Source organism: Globicephala melas, chromosome 11 (assembly GCF_963455315.2).
Source record: "Globicephala melas chromosome 11, mGloMel1.2, whole genome shotgun sequence".
In the NCBI taxonomy this organism is placed as follows: Eukaryota; Metazoa; Chordata; class Mammalia; order Artiodactyla; family Delphinidae; genus Globicephala; species Globicephala melas.
This window is the reverse complement of record NC_083324.2, coordinates 39,677,665-39,695,891: the sequence shown is the minus strand read 5'-3', so window position 1 is coordinate 39,695,891 and position 18,227 is coordinate 39,677,665. Positions and strand designations below refer to the sequence as shown.

Genomic DNA, 18,227 nt, shown 5'->3' with positions numbered 1-18,227 from the left:
CCCACATTCATCACATTTTATATGATTTCTGTCCAGTGTGCAGTCTCAGGTCTTTGAAGGACTGAGAGACAAATGAAGGATTTCCCACATTCCTGTCATTGATAGGGTTTCTGTCCATTGTGAATTCTTTCATGCACTTGAACATATGTGGAAGTGAAGGTTTTCCCTTCATTTTTACATTCATAGGGTTTTTCTTAAGTATGGGTCCTTTGATGTATTTTCAAAACCACTGGATACCTATAACTTTTACCACATTGTTCACATTGATATTGTTTCTCTCCAGTGTGAATCCTTTCATGTATTTTAAGAGAACTGGGATTAATGAATACTCTCTCACATTCTTTATATTTATAAGGTCCATCTCCAGTGTGTGTTATCATGTGTTTCTGAAGGGTTATTTTCCATGTGAAGGCTTTCCCACATTCCTTACATTCATAGTTTTTCTCTGGTGTGGATTCTTTCATGACTTTGAAGAGACCGGGCAGTATTCAATACTTTAGAACATGTTTTATGCTCATATGGTGTCTCTTTGGTGTGATGTCTTTTGTGTAGCTGTAAGAAACTGAAATGATTGAAGGCTTTACCACACTGCTTACATTCACAGAGTTTCTCTCCTCTGTGAAGTCTTTCATGTATTTGAATAGTTTCAGGACTTTTAAAGGCTTTTCCACATTGTTTACATTGATAGGGTTTCTCTCCATTGTGACTGCTTTCATGCATTTGAAGACAACTGGGATAAATGAATGCTTTCTCACATTTCTGACATTTATAAGGTAAATCTCCAGTGTGTGTTACCATGTGTTTTCAAAAAGTTGTTTCCCACATGAAGGCTTTCCCACATTCCTTACATTCATAGGGTTTCTCCCCTGTGTGAGTTCTTTTGTGTAGTTGGAAGGATTTTTGATATTGAAAGACTTTTCCACATTGTTCACATTCATAGGGTTTCTCCCCAGTGTGACTTCTTTCATGTGTTCTAAGAGAACTAGGAGAAATGAATGCTTTTCCACATTCTTTACATTTATATACCTTCTCACGGTACTTTTGATACTCTCTTGGTTTGTCTTCAATGTGACATTTCATGTGTCTATTAAAGGATGAATGATGCATGAAGACTTTTGCAGATGCACTGCATTCCCATGGTTTTAAACCAGGAGTTTTCTTCTTCAGATTGAGAGTTGGAATAAGGGTGAAGTTTTCTCCACAGGAACTACTGTCTTTACTTTCAGAGAGTCTCTCTACCATAGGACTTCTTAATTTTCTCCCCTGGTTTTTGTACGGATCTTCAATATCATGATCTTCCTGTTTTCTTTCTACTGAGACCAGGTTCCGGAATTTTTCCCGCATCACATCTCTGTAGAGTTTCCTCTGTGAGGAATTCAGTAAAACCCACTCCTCCAGGGTGAAGTTCACAGCCACATCCTCAAAGGCCAATGAGTCCATTTTGAGGTTTCCTGGGTCTGTCTGAGTCCCTCCTAATGACTCCAAGGACCAGTGCAGAACACAGAGCAACAGAAGGTACATGAGAGTTAATGGGCCAGTGAACCAGACAAGACATGCGACCTCCTGCGCTCTGTTTTATATATTCATTATATATTCGTTCTTCTCATTGTAAAAAAAAAAATTATTTAAAAATATTTTGTGGGCCCCAAAAGTATCATGGTCCCTAGGCAGTGTGCCTACTGTGCCTAATGGATAAGTCGGTCCTGGGGAAGTGGTTTTCCTGGTATCAGGGCAGCCACCCTGGCAGGGAAATAAATGCTGCTTCTGTCTGGGGACAGTGGGCACTTGCTGGAGCTGCTCTGAGACCACCCCCGCTGGCCATCTGTGGGTATTGCAGGGTAAGTGGGAGGCCTCATGTGACTTTGAAGGCAGTGCCTGGGGATTTCCCTGCCCTGGTGTCTTGTCAGGCAGAGGACTAGGAGCTGGGGTTCCCCTGGGGTACCTCCTGTTTCGACTGGATTTCATCTCTGTTGAGTGAGATTTTGTTAAGACTAAAATCACACCTCTCCAGAACACTGGCGCCATAAATTTTTGTCAGTAAAACTGAGAACTAGCTATTACATAGAATTGTTTTGTGCTAGGACAAAGGAATTGTCCTAGCTGAGAACTAGCTTTTACATAGAATTGTTTTGTGTTAGACAAGGAAATGGAGCCACAGAGAAGTTATTTAAAGCTGAGGTGATAGAGCTGGCTGTTTACCCTTAAATAACTCCATTTGTATTTCTTGAGACTAAGGGTAGCCTCCTATATAACTACAGAGCAGTTATCAACTATGTATATTTACATGGATACAACATTTTTTCCTATATGCTGGCCCAGTTCCATTGTGTCAGTTGATAAAATAATGTGCTTTAGTTTACAGCATTTTGTCACCTCCGGTATAGGATTCAGCCTAGGGTCAGGTGTATCAGGAATTTGTGACTTCCTATTAGCCTCCTTTAATCTGGAACATTTCCACAGCTTTCTGAATTTTTTTTTCTAAAAAAGTTTGTGTGTGTGTTTGTGTGTGTGTTTGTGTGTATGTGGAAAGAGGTTGTTGGTTGTTAAGGTGTCAAGGTGTGTGTCATGTGTGAGGTGTTGTGAAGTGTATTTATGAGGGTGTTGGTGTGGGCACAGGTGTGTTTGCTTGTGTATGTGTAATATATATGGTATGTGTGGGGTGTTTGTGGCTATGTATTTGAGTGTAATTTTTGTGATGTGAGGTTGTATAGGAGAAGTGTGGGTGTGAGTTTGTGGGTGTGTGTGTAGGTGTCCGGGTGTCTGAAATGTGTTCGGGGGATGTGTCTGGGTGTGTGTGGGTATGTGTGAAGTTTATGAGGGTGGACTGAGTTTGCATGTGTGTGGATGTGTGTGTAAGAGGAGTGTATAAAGTGTGTGTGTGTGTGTGTAGTTCAGGGGTGTGTATGTGTATATATGGCTGTGCAGGGGTGTTGTGAGTGTGGGTGTACAGGCTTATATGTGATTGTAGGGGTGTATGTGTCAGCGTGGTTCTATGGGCATTTGTGGCAGTGTGTTTGTGTGTAATTTATGTAAATGAAAATTTTAGGTATTCACTTTAATCTCCAAAAGTTATATTTATACTCATTAAAATATACTTTAAGCAGCATAAACAGAAATAGTGTTTTATTGACTCATTATTCCCAAGGGAAGGGGGCAGGTATGGGGGAAGAATTTGATTGAAGAGTAGAAGCAAGTTACAAATAGAATATAATGCTTATCCTATTACTCAATGTTGTATCTTTTTTTTTTTTTTTTGGCTGCACCAAGCGGCTTGCTGGATCTTAGTTCCCAGAAAGGGATCTAACCCATGCCCCCTGCAGTGGAAACGTGGAGTCCTAACCACTGGACCGCTAGAGAATTCCCTCAATGTTGTGTCTTTAAAATTTAAAAAGACATTTTATTTGGCAATAATTTCGAACTTATGGAAAATATCAAAAATAGTACTTAAAACTTTCATATTCTCTATTCCCAGGGTCACCTACATTTTGCCTAAATTGTTTCTCTCTTTCTCTTTCCCTCCTTCTCTCTTCCTCCCTCTCTGTCTCTGTCTCTCTCAGTGGTTTCTATGTCCCCAGGGTTTGGGTTTTATTCAGCTGTGGTCAGATCACCAGATCGGGAGCCCATCGCCAGTGCAGAGCGCGTTTGTTGCTCACAGTTCCCGGGGTGGGGGTGGGGGGGAGGAGCGGGTCATGCTGGCCCACAGGAGAGGACAGTGACAAGCAGAGAGCCAGGGCGGGGCACTGCAGGGAAGCCCGTGTGATGTTCTCCAGGGAAGGAATGGACGAGGCTTGAGAGTGAGGCTGACCAGGTTTAGGATTGGCTAGCTTGAGTAATTTCAGTGAGCTGGGGCTGGGGTGTAGGGGCTGCCCAAGTTGTTGATGCCTGACCCTGGGGCTATTAGGACAGGGGGTTAGAGTCTCAGCAGCAGAGAGGATGGGGTGGGGTGCTGGTCAGTTTGCATGTGAAAAGCGAGCTGAGGGAGAGAGTCTGCTGTCTCTAGGCATCTGCTAACCCTGGGATGTGTGGGGTGTTTGTGGCTATGTGGGATGTGAAAACATCAGAAACGGAAAGTAGAAAACCTGGTTAACACAGGGCTACTTACATAATGTAATCACTGACACATCTGGATTATAACCTCATATCTCAAAGCTCTCTTATACATTCAATTAGTACCTTATTTTTCCCTCTTTTTCTGCCTTCTTTTGATTTAAAAAAAAACATTATTTATTTATTTTTTAAGATTCTTTTTGTGGGATTTTAGTTCCCTGACCAGGGATCAAACCCGGGGCCCTAACCATCAGACTGCCAGGGAATTCCCCTTTTGAATTGTTTTCATGATTCTTTTTTTTATTTTATTTTTAAAATTTATTTATTTAGTTATTTAGTTATGGCTGTGTTGGGTCTTCGTTTCTGTGCAAGGGCTTTCTCTAGTTGTGGCAAGCGGGGGCCACTCTCCATCGCGGTGCGCGGACCTCTCACTATCGCAGCCTCTCTTGTTGCAGAGCACAGGCTCCAGACGCGCAGGCTCAGTAATTGTGGCTCACGGGCCCAGTTGCTCCGCGGCATGTGGGATCTTCCCAGACCAGGGCTCGAACCCGTGTCCCCCGCATCGGCAGGCAGATTCTCAACCACTGCACCACCAGGGAAGCCCAATGATTTTTCTTTATGTCTGCTTTTGGCCTACTATTTATACTTCTGTTTAAATACTTTTATGTGATTGGCCTAAGGTTTACAGAATACATCTGTAATTAATTGCATCTGTATTCAATAATATATCACTTCAACATGGAGTGGAAGGAGCTTCCCACAATGCACTGACAACACTGTCCAGTGTTTTCACGTGTAGGTGATGTTTTGTTGGTTGGGAAGCCAAAGGTTTCCATCTGATGCCTCTGCCTTGTGTGTTATCAACAGTGCAGGAGTGACTGAAAAATAACAATACTCAGAGGCTAGTTTCAACTTTCAAGTTTCTTGACACCATGAGGGTGAATCCACAAAACTGAATCCCTCCAGCAAAGTGAAATTGCTGCCTTTTGCAAAGTAACGAACTTAATGCTCCTGGTACTAGGACTACCCCTGTGCCAAACTTGAAATGCCTATTAAAACCTAGCCCTTTTTGGTCTTGTAGTAGAAAAAGCCACACTCCACGGGGCTCTGACCCTATGCACTCCTAATGAGATCTTTGAACACTTCTCTCCAGGCAAGGGTGGTGCTTCAGGCTGTCTTTTTTAGGTTGTAAACGTGCTGCTTCAGGACTTCCCTGGTGGTCCAGTGGTTAAGACTCTGCTCTTCCGATGCAGTGGGCACGGGTTTGATCCCTGGTCGGGGAAGTTCCACATGCCATTCGGTGTGGGGAAAAAAAAAAAGTGACTTAATCCAACTATAATGCAGTTAATTAAAAAATATATTTTAAAAAAAGGTGCCGTTTCAGCCAACACTGGCCTTACCATGTCCTTTAAATTAATCTGTGTTGTTTCATTTGGTGGACACTGCACACAGTCAGGTAGATGATCTTGCTGAATGGCTGTAGAGATAGAGGTTTTAGGATGACCACTACCTCTGACTGTGAGGGGTGCTGCCACCAGGGAAAAGCCACGGTTAGGATGGTGACATTGGGACAAGTGCACAGTGGGAGTCCTCGAGGCTCCCCTGCACAGCCACATGGTGGCAGCAAAGCAGTTTAGAAGAGAGGGGTGGACGGGCCAGGAGATCACCGCACGCCAGCTGTGGACACACAAGTGCTTAAAGAAAGCAACCAGCAGGCTGTACAGACTGCCTCCCGCTCAGGCCAATTTGTCCTAAAGAGCCTTTCCAATGACAAGTGTTGGGGACTGAGAATTATGCAGCCTGGAATGGGATACTACCGCCTATTCAGGAGGCATCACTAGCTTGTTATTGGGCATTAGTGGATGTTAAGAGCCTAACAGAGAAACACCCCTGTAATGGGAAGGGTGAGCAATGAAAACCCCAACAAAATGACTATTTCCCAGAGAAGAGGTAAACGGGGTATTTGGAGCGAAACATCTAGACGGAAACGTGGCTGGTCACGTTCCAGATGTGGCTCTCTCAGATGTGGGGTCTGTGTCAGAGCTTCCTGGGGACTTTGGTCCACCCAGGTTCCTGAAGATGCCTGATCCTTCAAGGCTGAATCAGCTAAGTTAAAGACAAATGTGTGGGCTGTGCCACTGCAGCTGCTCAGCCTCAGAGACATCTGTTTACACCTGTGCATGAACAAGGGCCTGCTGTTCAGAGTCTCTGACCCTCACCTCCAATTTCGGATGGGAGGAATTTCTCCATGGGGGAGAGGAGGGCCTTCTGTGCAACTGTAAGAAATCTTCCATTTTACAGACAAAGAGAAGGAGGGGCAGCTGGTGAAAGTCTGGTTTAAGTTGACATAGGTGGTCAACAGGTTGGGCAGAGGCCGCAACCGGGGGACCAGAAGCCAGGGCACTCAGCCCTGGCCCTGCTCCTTCTCTTAACCACTCTGCTCTGTTTGCCTGGAAGTCCTGGGCTCTAGGGCTGGGATGAGGATGTGTCTAAACACAGGTGAGGCTGTGCTTTGTCCAGTTGGGGGTTTTAAGTGCAGAGCATGATGGGAAAGGATGGCTGGCTCAACCAGACTGGGCAGGGAAATAGAGGGGAGCTGGGAAAGGTGGGAGCCCCAGATTGGGGACAAGGTGGTGACAACACTCTTGCAGCAGCCTCTGCAGGAGCCTCTGCTCCCATCTCTTGGCTGGTGTGTCCTCTGTTGGGTTAGGAGGGGGCGTGGGGAGAGTGCCCAGGGCCCAGCCTGACCATCTCAGGGCACAGCTACTGTGGCCTCAGAGATCCTCCCTCTCTTAATGCTGCTCCTTTATCCACCCCTCCACCCCATGCTTCCCTCTCCCCGTGCTTCTCTCTCTCTCTCTCTAAGCAATAGCCTGGAGAGAGAACTGCAGGAAAATGGAGCCACGTGGGTTTCTCTAGGTCATTGTAGCTGGATTCACTCTCCCTTGCTGCTGAGAGTTCCACCAGAGCAGAGTATTCGCAAGGAAGTCACAGCTAGTGAGAGGCAAACCAAGAATTCAAACACATATCGGCCTGACTCCAGAGTCTAAGGACCTGGGTAGCCCTGGGGACGGCTTTTTGGCCTCTTGATACTAACAGCTGCTCTTAATGGAGCATCAGTTATAGGCCAGTTGCTCCCAAGGTCTTTCCCAGGGTTGACTCCTTTATCAGACCTTGTCCTTGAACAACCAGTTGCCTGTACCCATGGAAGGATGGGGAAGGGGACCTCAGTCCTAAGGTTTAGGAAATGCAATGGTGCAGAGGCAGGAAAGCAAAGGGAGGATTACAGACACCCAGTAACCATGTGTATTGCTAATTATTTGCTACTGTAATCACCTTCTTTTCCTCCCTTGACTTGGGGAAAGGACGCAGCTTGACCAAGAGGCCACTGGGGCAACACCTGGACTGTGAAACCCGGTTGCACAGAAGCCCACCTCTCCTTCCTTCTCCAAGGCTGAGTGCGCAACCAGCGCCATCCTTCCCGGTTGCCACCTTCTGAGGTGCCTTGGCCATGGCCCCAAGAGTCCCACAGGCCGGCTGAGTCCAGGAGCTACCCCAGGCCTCACAACCACATGGTTATTCCTCCAGAAAACTGTACAAGAATCTCCTTCTTGGCCTGTGGCCCCTCTATTGCTTTGGCCCATGATCTTTCTGGCTGTGTTCTCACCAACTCCCACACTGACCCCCCAGCCTGGTGTCTCATCCACAGCACTGGACAGGGAGCCACTTGGGGTCAAATCAGAAGAGACTTCCTGAGGCTGTGGGAGCCAAGAGGAGGAGGTGCCATTTCTGGATGGAGGTCAGGAAAGCCTTCCCCAGGCAGAAGGGCAGGGCAAGCAGAGGGACCAGGCGCAGAGATGGGGAAGAGCAGGGGCTCAGCGCTGTCTGGGTGGCTGCGGTGGATGGGGCAGCCTGACACCTGAGGCCTGCAGGGCAGGGGCTGAGGACAGCAGGGAGCATCCAGACCCAGACCCCGATGCCCCTGCCTCAAGGCAGCGGGGGAAATGGCCCAATCAGTGCTTGGCCTGAGCCCCTAGACAATGGTGTGGAGGGCGGACAGTGGTCTGGGGAGAGCCTGGAACCAGAGAAGGTGGAGTGTGGAGGCTGTGGCTACACTTGAGAGAAGACGGTGGTAGGAGCTGGGCTGGGCTGGTGGGAGGCCAGAGGGAGTGTCCTCAGGAGGAAGAAGGAGCAGGTGGGGCTCCCAGGCTTTCAGCTCAGGGCTCCTGCGGCGGCACCCAGCCAACAGCAGCCAACAGCTCACTGTGGACAACCAGGGGCACTCATGGGAGTCTTGAGCTCAGAGATAGAGACCAGTGATGTGTGTCCTTGAAAACTGGTATCTTGAGAAGGGGTGTCCCCAGGAATGTGTGAGGACTGGGAGGAGAAGCAGCCCGGATGCAGCTGTGGCAGCCCTGCCTCTTAGGAGGAGGGTCCTTGGAGGAGACCGAGCAGGAGCCACGGGGGAGGCAGGAGGGCACCCAGGAGAGTGGCAGCAGGGGACAATCGGTCAAGGGCCATTTCAGGAGGACAGAGGCGTCTCTAGAGTCCGTATAGTTGAAGACAAGGCTTGAGTGTGAATTTGGATCCAGTGAGGACTGGCCAGCCTGCAGTGGCCTTGAGTGTGAGAGGCGGCACTGAATTGGGGTCCCAGTGCAGATGACCCCTCCCATGCTTGGTTGAGGAGGGGTCAGGGGGACAGGCCATGTCTGGTGGGGACCCGTGGAGAACTATTTAACTGAGAAAACAGTGAGGATGAATCCAGGACAGGAGACAGAGGGAGCCAAGCCCCTGACTGGCTGAGGGCTGGGCCCAAAAGACAAGATGGTGTGGGGTTGACTGTCTGCCTAGGGTTTAGCTAGGTGTGTAAGGCTCTAGAAGGAGCTGGTACAGTCATCCACTCATCAACATTAACTGATGGCTACTCTGTGCCAGACAGTGCCTAGAGGAGGAGATTGAGTGCTGAATACACTCCTTTACCCTATTCCTGAGGAGACCAGAGTGTGGAGGCAGAGGGGACGTAAGACAGAGCCTGGTCTTCCCTCTCCTGGAGGACTCAATGCGCTTGAGCAACCCTGCCTATGACACTCCCCATGGGCCCCAGGAGAGGCCAAGACGTTGTCAGGGAGATGGAGAAACCATTTCTTCACCTTCCACAGGAGGCCTCCCGCTCCCACTGCCCAGCAATCCCGTGAGGCAACAGCAGGGGCTGAGGCAAGTCCAGCTCACAGCCGGGGAGGAGATCAGGGATGGGGCAGGTCAGGAAGACGCGTGGTTGGGCCATTGCATCAGGCCCAGGAGGGGCATAAAGGAGGGTCCTGCATGCTGGGAGGAGGCCGACTTGGGGACCATGGAGACTCAGAGGGCCAGCCTCGCCCTGGGGCGGTGGTCACTGTGGCTACTGCTGCTGGGACTAGTGGTGCCCTCGGCCAGCGCCCAGACCCTCAGCTACAACGAGACCGTGATTCGTGCTTTGGATCAGCTCAACGAGCGGTCCTCAGAAGCTAATCTCTACCGCCTCCTGGAGCTGGACCCACCTCCCAAGGCCGTGAGTCAGGAGGACCCTGGGGAGGGGGCTGTCTCCCGCCAGCCATGGCCACACTGTCACCGCCTCTGCTCAGGCTGTACCTCCTGTCAGGAAGGGACTTCTCCCTCTAGGTGGGCTCCCACCTCTTCCAGGAAACCTTCCCAGAGCTGGGTCCCCTCCCAGCATGAGAGCTTCCTGCCTTAGCATCTCTACTGTGGGAACAGGTGCCCTGGGCTCCAGGGCTTTCTGGGAGCTCCAGGGTAGGGGGGATGGTTACTCGGTCTGTGATGTGACTTCCCTGCTTTAAGTCCCATCTGTTCCTTATTGTCTTCCTACCAGGGAGGGCTCTGCTCAGCTTGGAGATTCCAGTGACAAGGTCTTTCCCTGCAGGTGGTCCCTGACTTGCCTCAGCCCCTCCGTGGGGAAGGTGTTCTCATCAGAGCTGGTCTGAGGTCCCCTCCTGCTCTCTGTGTGCCCATGAGTCCAGGAGTGGGCTCTGTCCCCTTCCCCTGTGCACCCAGCACCAAACCCAGGGCCAGGCACACAGGAGGGGCTGAAGAGGCTGCCGTCTAGGTGAGGGGCAGGGAGACAGATCAGAGAAGGAAGCATGAGCCCGAGCCCAGTCACCCCACTTTGATCCTTGACCAGGATGAGAACCTGGACACCCCAAAGCCTGTGAGCTTCACGGTGAAGGAGACCGTGTGCCCCAGGACGACCCAGCAGCCCCCGGAGCAGTGTGACTTCAAGGAGAATGGGGTGAGGCTGGGGGCTTAGAGTGCTGGTGGATGCTTCCCAGGGAGCTGAATAGGGGGCTTTGGGGAAGATTTCTAGCCCCTGGGCTGAGGCTGGGAGGCAATGGTCCGGGGGTTCCAGTTTGAGCTCGAACCTCCCCCTTACAGCTGGTGAAAGAGTGTGTGGGGACAGTCACCCTGGCTCAGATCAGGGACAACTTCGATATCACTTGCACTGTGGTGAGTGGCCCGTTCTGTGTTGTGGAGCTAATAACAGGGTGCGTTGAGGAACATCCTTTGGACCAAATACCCACTGCCCCTTCCAGGGCAGAGAAAGGCCCTCCTACCTGGCCCCTCCCTCACCCGAGCCCCAGGCCTCCAGGACTGGCTCTGCCATCCCTTAGAGCAGTGGTTCTCTAAGTGGGGTCCCACCCGGGAACTTGACAGAAAGGCAGATTCCCAGGCCACACTCAGACCTCCTGAATCAGACTCTGGGCTGGGGCCCAGCCATTTGTATTTTCACAAGGCCTCCAGGGGATTCCAACTGTGCTGAATTCTGAGAGGCACTGACTAGAGTAATGTGCTTTCAGCCCCTACTCCCGTCTAGCTTTGCTGGGATGGGCCTGTGACCCTGGGAAACCCCTTGCCATCTGTGGACCCCAGTTTCCTCATCTGTCTGTGGATGTAGTGTTTCAACCACATGCTCCAAAGGTCACAGCCAGAAAGTGAACTGGGGCCCAAAGTCTCCTGAAGTCACCCAGTTAGTGGGGATGTCCACGTGGGGAGGATTCTGGTCTTACCCTGGGCCCATTTTCCATAGTAACTTGTTTCTTCCTGTTGCATAGCCCCAGAGTGTCAGGGGACTGAGAAGCCTCGGTAGGAAGATACTAAGAGGTTGGAAGAAGTATGGCCCGATTATCGTCCCAATAATCAGATTAATTGGGTGAATTGTGAGCCCAGGGAAAAGACCTAAGGGTCTGCCTGCCCTGGTTCAGACTTCTAGACTCTGAGAAATAAATTCTTGTGAAAGCAACTTACTCCAGGTGTCAATTTCATTTGTCTCCCCTCCTCCCACTTACCAGGACCGAGTCCTTAGCTCCGGGTAGCCTCTTTTGTGTGTGTGTGTATGTGTGTGTGTGTGTGTGTGTGTGTGTATGTGTGTGTGTGTATGTGTGTGTGTGTGTGTGAGAGAGAGAGAGAGAGAGAGAGAGAGATCACTCCTGTAAACACAGTCATGGGTGAGGCCCCTGTTCCTTCCAGGAGGGCATGGGGAGAGGCCAGGGCCAAGAGGTCCATTCTCGGGTCCCTCCCATGCCCTTCACACACCTCTGCCCTCCTCCTCCAACACCCAGTAGGGACTTAAGGAGACCTGCTCTGTGTGTAGTGCTGGTGGGGATGCTGTCCCTGCTCACATGGAGGTGACAGTCTGGAGGGGCCAGGCTTTTGTTAAACACTCACAGAGACGCAGTTCAGTCTCAGGGTTAAGCCTACAGGTACAATGCCCATAGCGTTTCACTTGCCCTTGACAATCTTAACTCTGGAAAGCCCACCCCTCCTTGCTTTTCCTTTGGCATTGAGACACATCACTGTTTCTTCAGCTGGGTCCCAGATTTCAGTTGTGAGCTTGTGTTTATTTTTATTTTTGGCTGCACTGGGTCATCGTTGTGGTGCTCAGGCTCTTTGTCGTGGGCTTCTCTCTAGTTGCGGCACGCGGGTTTAGTTGCCCCACGGCAGGTGGGCTCTTAGTTCCTCAACCAGGGATCGAAGCCACGTGCCCTGCATTGGAAGGCGGCTTCTTAACCACTGGACCACCTGGGAAGTCCCTGTGAGCTTGTGTTTAGGGATCAAAGGTATATAAATGTTTTTTTACCATTAAAAAGAAGCATCCTGCTCATTGGGGTGAAGAGCTCTGCATGAGTGTGAGAGATACAGAGTGACACACAGGTCACATATCTGTTTGCCTGGGTGTTTCAGACACTGTCCATGTCTTGCCCACTCCCCATTCTCTAGCTGACCTTTGCTCTGGGGCAGACTGGAAACATTGGGGAGTTTGAACCCAGGGAGCAGCCTCAACCAATTATTGGGGGGACTTGGTAGAAAAATACCTCCTCTTCCTCACTTCTTGGGGGGTCCACTCCCAGACATGTCACACCTCCTCCTGAGGTCTCCAGCTGGCTTAAGCCCCTGTCGCCCACTTCTGTGACCTGTTCATTGACACGTCCTCTTCTGACTCAGGTCCTGCCCTGTCTCCCTTCTCTACACTCGTGCTGGTGCTTTCTGGAATCACCTCCCAAACAAACTACTTCCACTAAATGCTTGTCTTAGGTCTGCTTGTGGGCCAACCGTACCAAGACACAGATTCCCCTCTCTGAGAGGGACAGAGGACAGGATCTCACAGAGCATTTACTTTGCTACCTGTCAGGCTTGTCTCCTCTTGGTGAGCAGGTGGGGCTGATCTCAGGCAGGTTAGAGGAACCTCATGCTTCTCACTCTACATCAATGCAAGTTGGGGGAGGAAACTTTACAGAGGACACCCAGGGAGCTGTGTTGTGTCTGTGCCAGAGGATACAGGCTTGCCATTGCCAACTGTTAAGTGGTCAGGATTTTTCAGAGCTGGTTGTTAAACTCTTGGTAGCTTGAAATTGGCCTTGGTGAAAGTATTTCCACCATGGAAATCAGCAAATGTTACCCATCAGTTTTGTCATAGCTGGTACATCACTGCCCAACCTGAGAGACAGATCACTCATCAGGATGATATGGGCCTGTGCTGATCACATCTGTTTCCAATTTCCTCCCGTGACTGCCCATCCTGCTTCCATGGCAACCCACCTATAGCCTCAGCCCTGTCTTGCCCTTTCATATTTTACATCGGAGTTGGCCATATGTCCCTTGCCTGGGATCAGGCCCTCAACATGCATACATGACCACTGATAGCAGAAAGGAGATGACACAAACATTTTTTCCATTGCAACCTTTGAGAAGGAGACAAAACAGGCAGGGAGGCATAGAGGCCTTGTCAGTGCCTTCTACAGTGACTGACTGGTGAGAGAGTCTGCTGTTTGACCATTAGACCTCTTACCCCTGAGAAAACAGGTAACAGACTTTCATGAATGGCATAGAGCATTGTCAGTCCTCCCTGAGAGTAAAACTCTGGATGGTGTGTTCCATTTGCATGTGATGGCTACAGTGTGATGGGTGTGCAATGGAGGGGACCTGAGCCCAGCAAGGGGGAAAGAGGGTGCTCTGGGGAGAAAACTGCTTAGGACAAGCAGAGGGACTGGCATGGTAGAGTGAGAAGTGACACTCAGTTCAGTGCTCAAGGGAGGCATGCAAGGGGGTGGGTCAGGGTGGGACTGGAGAGATGGACAGACCCAGGTCTGGAAAAGCAATAACGAGCCAGATGATTTTAGAGGGGAGAGCAGATCCTTGTCCACGTTAGCCAACACCCTGGCTTCAGTGTGTGTGTGTGTATGTGTGCGTGCGTGCGTGCGTGTGTGTGTGTGTGTGTGTGTGTGTATGTGTGTGTGTGTGTGTGTGCATTCACGAGGGGTGAATCATCAGGGAGCCGCGAGGACGTGTCGCCCCAGGGCAATGGCCAAGGGGAGAGGAGGGAAGGGAGAATAGAAGGAGGGTTGTCACAGAAGCTGAGAGAGTGTGGGGCTGACTGGGATGGAGTCACTGCAGAGGGGATGAGGCAGGTTTACTCCCTGACAGGTTGAACAATGCGAGGGGTGGGTTCTGAGAATGTGATCATGGGCTGGTCAGAGTCCTGGTGTAGATATGAGATGAGTGTGGGGGAGGTGACTGTTCAGTTTTGACCACATTGGTTCTGAAATGCCAGGGGCATGAAATGCCAGTTTCCCTGGGTGGGGCACTGGGCAACAGGTGCTGTGAGCGCCCTGCCCAGATCCCCCTCACTGGGCGGCTGCCCCCCCACCCCGCCCCGTCCCCCATCTGTTTGAAATGTGCAATATGGATGCTAATGGCTCACAGGTGCCCCCTTCACAGCTGCCTTCACAGCCTCCCAGGAGATGCCTGGGGGGTTGTGTCCCCTCTGCCCTCAGCCTGTGGATGGGGACTGACTATGAGGGGACATCAAAGCCCAGCCCCCGCCTCAGTCAGTCCTAAAGCAGGGGTTCCAGGCTTTTGTGGGTGAGGCTGAAGCTCGTCTCAGGGTAGAGCACGTCCCTGCTCAGCTCCTTCCTCTGCCCTATCCTGCTCCCCTCCGCCTCCCTCCTCCGGACAACACTCCTCAATAAATCAGATGCCTCTCACTTCCCAGCTGAGGCCCTGCTTCTAGGGAACGTGGCCTGTGATGGTGGTGGAGCTGTGCAGAGTTCACCCACTCGGCCCAGGTGGGTCAGGCGCGGGGCCTGATGTGGAGAGAAGAGAGAAGAGCCCGAGGCGTCCAGGGTGGTGGTGCAGGAGGGGAGTGGGGTGGGCGTGGTGCTGTAAGCCAAGGGGCATTGAGGATTTTACAAAGTGGCCAGAGTAGGACAGGAGCCCACGAGGCCCAGGGAGATGACTCCTAATATTTTCCTATTGTTTGTGCAGATGTGAAGGCCACTAACTCCAGTGGGGGGCAGCACAGAAGCCAAACACAGCGAGTGGAGGAGAGCAAGAGGTAAGGAAGAGGGAGGGAATGAGTGAGGACAAGGAGGGGCTTCTCCATCCCCCAGACCCCTGCTGTGCCAAGGAGGGAATCTGGGCTGTAATCAGGCAAGGTCCTTGTGGACCCTGCCCTTGAGCCCCACCAGTGAGGTCTCAGGAGTTAGTTTGGGGGCTCCCGAGACGGGACAGGGGACTCCAGGTCAGCCTCAGTGGGGCAGAGGGAGAGAATTCTGAGGGGTCTAGATGTCTGAAAGGAATTGCTCTCCTGCCCGTGTGGCCCTGAGCAGGAGAATTGATCTTTCTGGGCCTCTGTCTCTCTATCTGTAATTGGGAACAACATTATCTCCTTTAAGGGGTTGGTCTGTCATTTAGGTAGAGAAGGAAGTTCAAGGACCTCATAGGGGCCAAATGTGAATCTCAGAGGGTGAGAGAGTCAGGAGACAATAGTTAGAGTGTGTTAGTCTCAGGGCACAGTGCCGACTCGTCTGTCAGTGCAGGGACCCAGAGAGACACTTGGAATCCCCATCAGAGCAGGAGGAGATGAATTAAATGCAGCCCATGCACACAGTGGACTTCCCTGAGGGCACCGAACTGGCCCTTCTGCACTAGCCTTTCCCATGTGGCCATTAGAAGGTAGCAGCTGGCACAGTAGGGCGGGGTACCCTCCAGACTGCCTGTGCTCTGACTCGGCAATGCCCCTGCCAGTCAGAGCCCAAAAGTCTCGTCCCTCAGTCCCCATGGTCTCTCTAGCCTCAGCCCGAGGGTCAGGGCTGCCCTGGTCCCTGGGGTCCTACTTGCAGCTCCCTGTTCTCCTGTGTGTCACTCTGCCTCTGTGTCACCTCAGCCAGAGCAGGACAGGAAGCTGGCAGGGGAGACAGAGGGCTACATTGTCACTTTCATGGGTCCTAGGCACTTTCACCTTCGTGGACCCATTCATCCACAGAAAAGTATTAAAAATTACATTTTATAACTGCATTCATGTAAAGATGGATACAATCAAGGCTGCATTATATATATATATATATTTTTCGTGAATATTCATACATAAAATGGGTACTTTAATATATTCTTTGAGGAAATGAAAAACAATATTTGTTAGCTAATGAAAGCTTCAAAAAGAGTTGGTAAAATATTTGAAAAGACTACAAAAACTACTGTTTCACAAAAAACTCAAACAGTTTTAATCATGTAAAATAAAATACAATAAAAAACATATCGGGGGATTATATTCAGCTACAAGCAACAGGAAACACCCACAGCCACCTTGACAGAAGGAGGTGCTTATTGTCACTTGGAAACAATGGATCACCAATGCCACTGAACAGTGCAGCAGAGAAACAAACTCCCATGCCATTCTTATTAGCGGCACCATTGTGAATGTCGGGGTGAGTCAGGAACACATACTTACTAGTATTATTAACAACATAAAGTGTTTCCTACACATATTAGACACTAGATATAATCCAGAGACGAGTGGAGTCAGAGAATATTTCCAACCATAAAATACTGAAATAACTTTCAAAGTGGACACAAGAGGCCTTACAGAAAAAATTCAAACTCTGATGGATATTTGATGTGTAAGCTGTGAAGATGTCAGGGGAGACTACCTGTCTATAAAAATGGAAATCTAACATTTGTTGGTGGTGTTGAGGACACTCTTGACTACAAGGACACAGAATCTGGAAAATAAGCTGGGAGATGGTGTCCTTGAAGCTCCTACGTATCTGCCTCTCTCCCAGTGTGCAGGCTCCATGATCTGAAGAATGTCTTCTCTGCATCTGCTTTAAAATCACACACAGGTGAGTTGTTGGTGAATGCTAACATGGAACCACAGAGGGGATAGATTCTGGAAAGTCTAGGTCCTAATATGACTCACAGGCAAGATATCTCCAACTCCAGATTTTTTGTATTATCACAAGTCTCACAGTCTATTCAACAAATACCAGTCAGAAGGAAACACAAAAAGCAAATAGGAAAAATCATAATTTACATAACACTATACTCTTTGACATCCTAGTCATACCTGAAATTTATTCCAAGTGTTTAATAGAATGGAAAATGGGAAAAGGCTCCTATATGCACCACCACCGAAGAGGATCTTTCTCAGTAAAAAGGGTACAATATATACAATAGATTATATATCCAGGAACTGCCACACAAAACTACTAGGAAAATCCCAACAAATACCAAACTGCCATTTTTCAATGGCCCATTAACAGAGAATTAATAGAACATTAAAAAAATTTAAGCCTCACTGCATACTAGAAATACACTTAAATTCATCCATGGATCCAACAGGCTTCAAAAGTAAATAGAACAAAGCTATCTGATTAAAGGAGAAATCACTACCTTTAAATGTTATATACTATTGTTGAAAGACAATTTACAGAATTAATTCACATTAATATTCATTTGTGAAATTAGTAGAAATCCACCATTGAAGGATACCCTTGAAGAAAGATCCTGAGTAAACAACAGCATATTTATAAATTTTTTTTGTTGTTTTTGGTTGCATTGTGTCTTCGCTGCTGTGCACGGGCTTTCTCTAGTTGCCATGAGCCAGGGCTACTTTTCGTGCAGTGCATGGGCTTCTCATTTTGGCAGTTTCCCTTGTTGCGGTGCACAGGCTCTAGGCACATGATCTTCAGTAGTTGTGGCACACAGGCTCAGTAGTTGTGGCTCGTGGGCTCTAGAACGCAGGCTCAGTAGTTGTGGCTCATAGGCTTAGTTGCTCTGAGGCATGTGGGATCTTCTAGGACCAGGGCTCGAACCTGTGTACCATGTAGTATTGGCAGGCAGATTCTTAACCACTGCACCACCACAAAGTCCTATGAACTTTTAAAACAACTCTTTCTGGACTTCATTGGCAGTCCAGTGGTTAAGACTCCATGCTTCCACTGCATGGGGCACGGGTTTGATCCCTGGTTGGGGAACTAAGATCCCCTGCATACTGTGCAGCCCGGCAAAAAAAAATAATAATAAATAAAAGTAAGAACAACTCTTTCGGGCTTCCCTGGTGGCGCAGTGGTTGAGAGTCCGCCTGCTGATGCAGGGGACACGGGTTCGTGCCCCAGTCTGGGAAGATGCCACATGCTGTGGAGCGTCTAGGCCTGTGAGCCATGGCCACTGAGCCTGCGCGTCCGGAGCCTGTGCTCCGCAACGGGAGAAGCTACAACAGTGAGATGCCTGCGTACTGCAAAAAAACCAAAAAAACAAAAAAACAACTCTTTCATATTGAAGGTTTTCTGGAACATTAGGCATAGATTACTTTCCATCAAGTTATCTCATGTTACTTACATTTATCTTCTCCA

General features: G+C 49.5%; 1 protein-coding gene and 1 pseudogene across 2 annotated transcripts; one reads left to right on the top strand and one right to left on the bottom strand.

The window, feature by feature from the left end:
* Positions 1-194: 194 nt before the first annotated feature.
* On the bottom strand, positions 195-1,440 carry LOC138842869 (zinc finger protein 709 pseudogene; annotated as a pseudogene).
* A 3,216-nt stretch (positions 1,441-4,656) lies between these two features.
* LOC115850389 (cathelicidin-5-like) lies at positions 4,657-11,337 on the top strand. 2 transcript variants are annotated; one of them, XM_060308284.1, is made up of 4 exons: positions 4,657-9,595; positions 10,223-10,330; positions 10,474-10,545; positions 11,151-11,337. In XM_060308284.1, the coding sequence occupies exons 1-4, from the start codon at positions 9,107-9,109 to the stop codon at positions 11,250-11,252; spliced, it is 771 nt and encodes a 256-aa protein (XP_060164267.1). In that variant the 5' UTR covers positions 4,657-9,106; the 3' UTR covers positions 11,253-11,337. The 2 variants fall into 2 exon arrangements, with proteins under 2 accessions (XP_060164267.1, XP_069902753.1); XM_070046652.1 differs by having other exon boundaries at positions 10,474-11,252.
* The last annotated feature ends 6,890 nt before the right edge of the window (positions 11,338-18,227 follow it).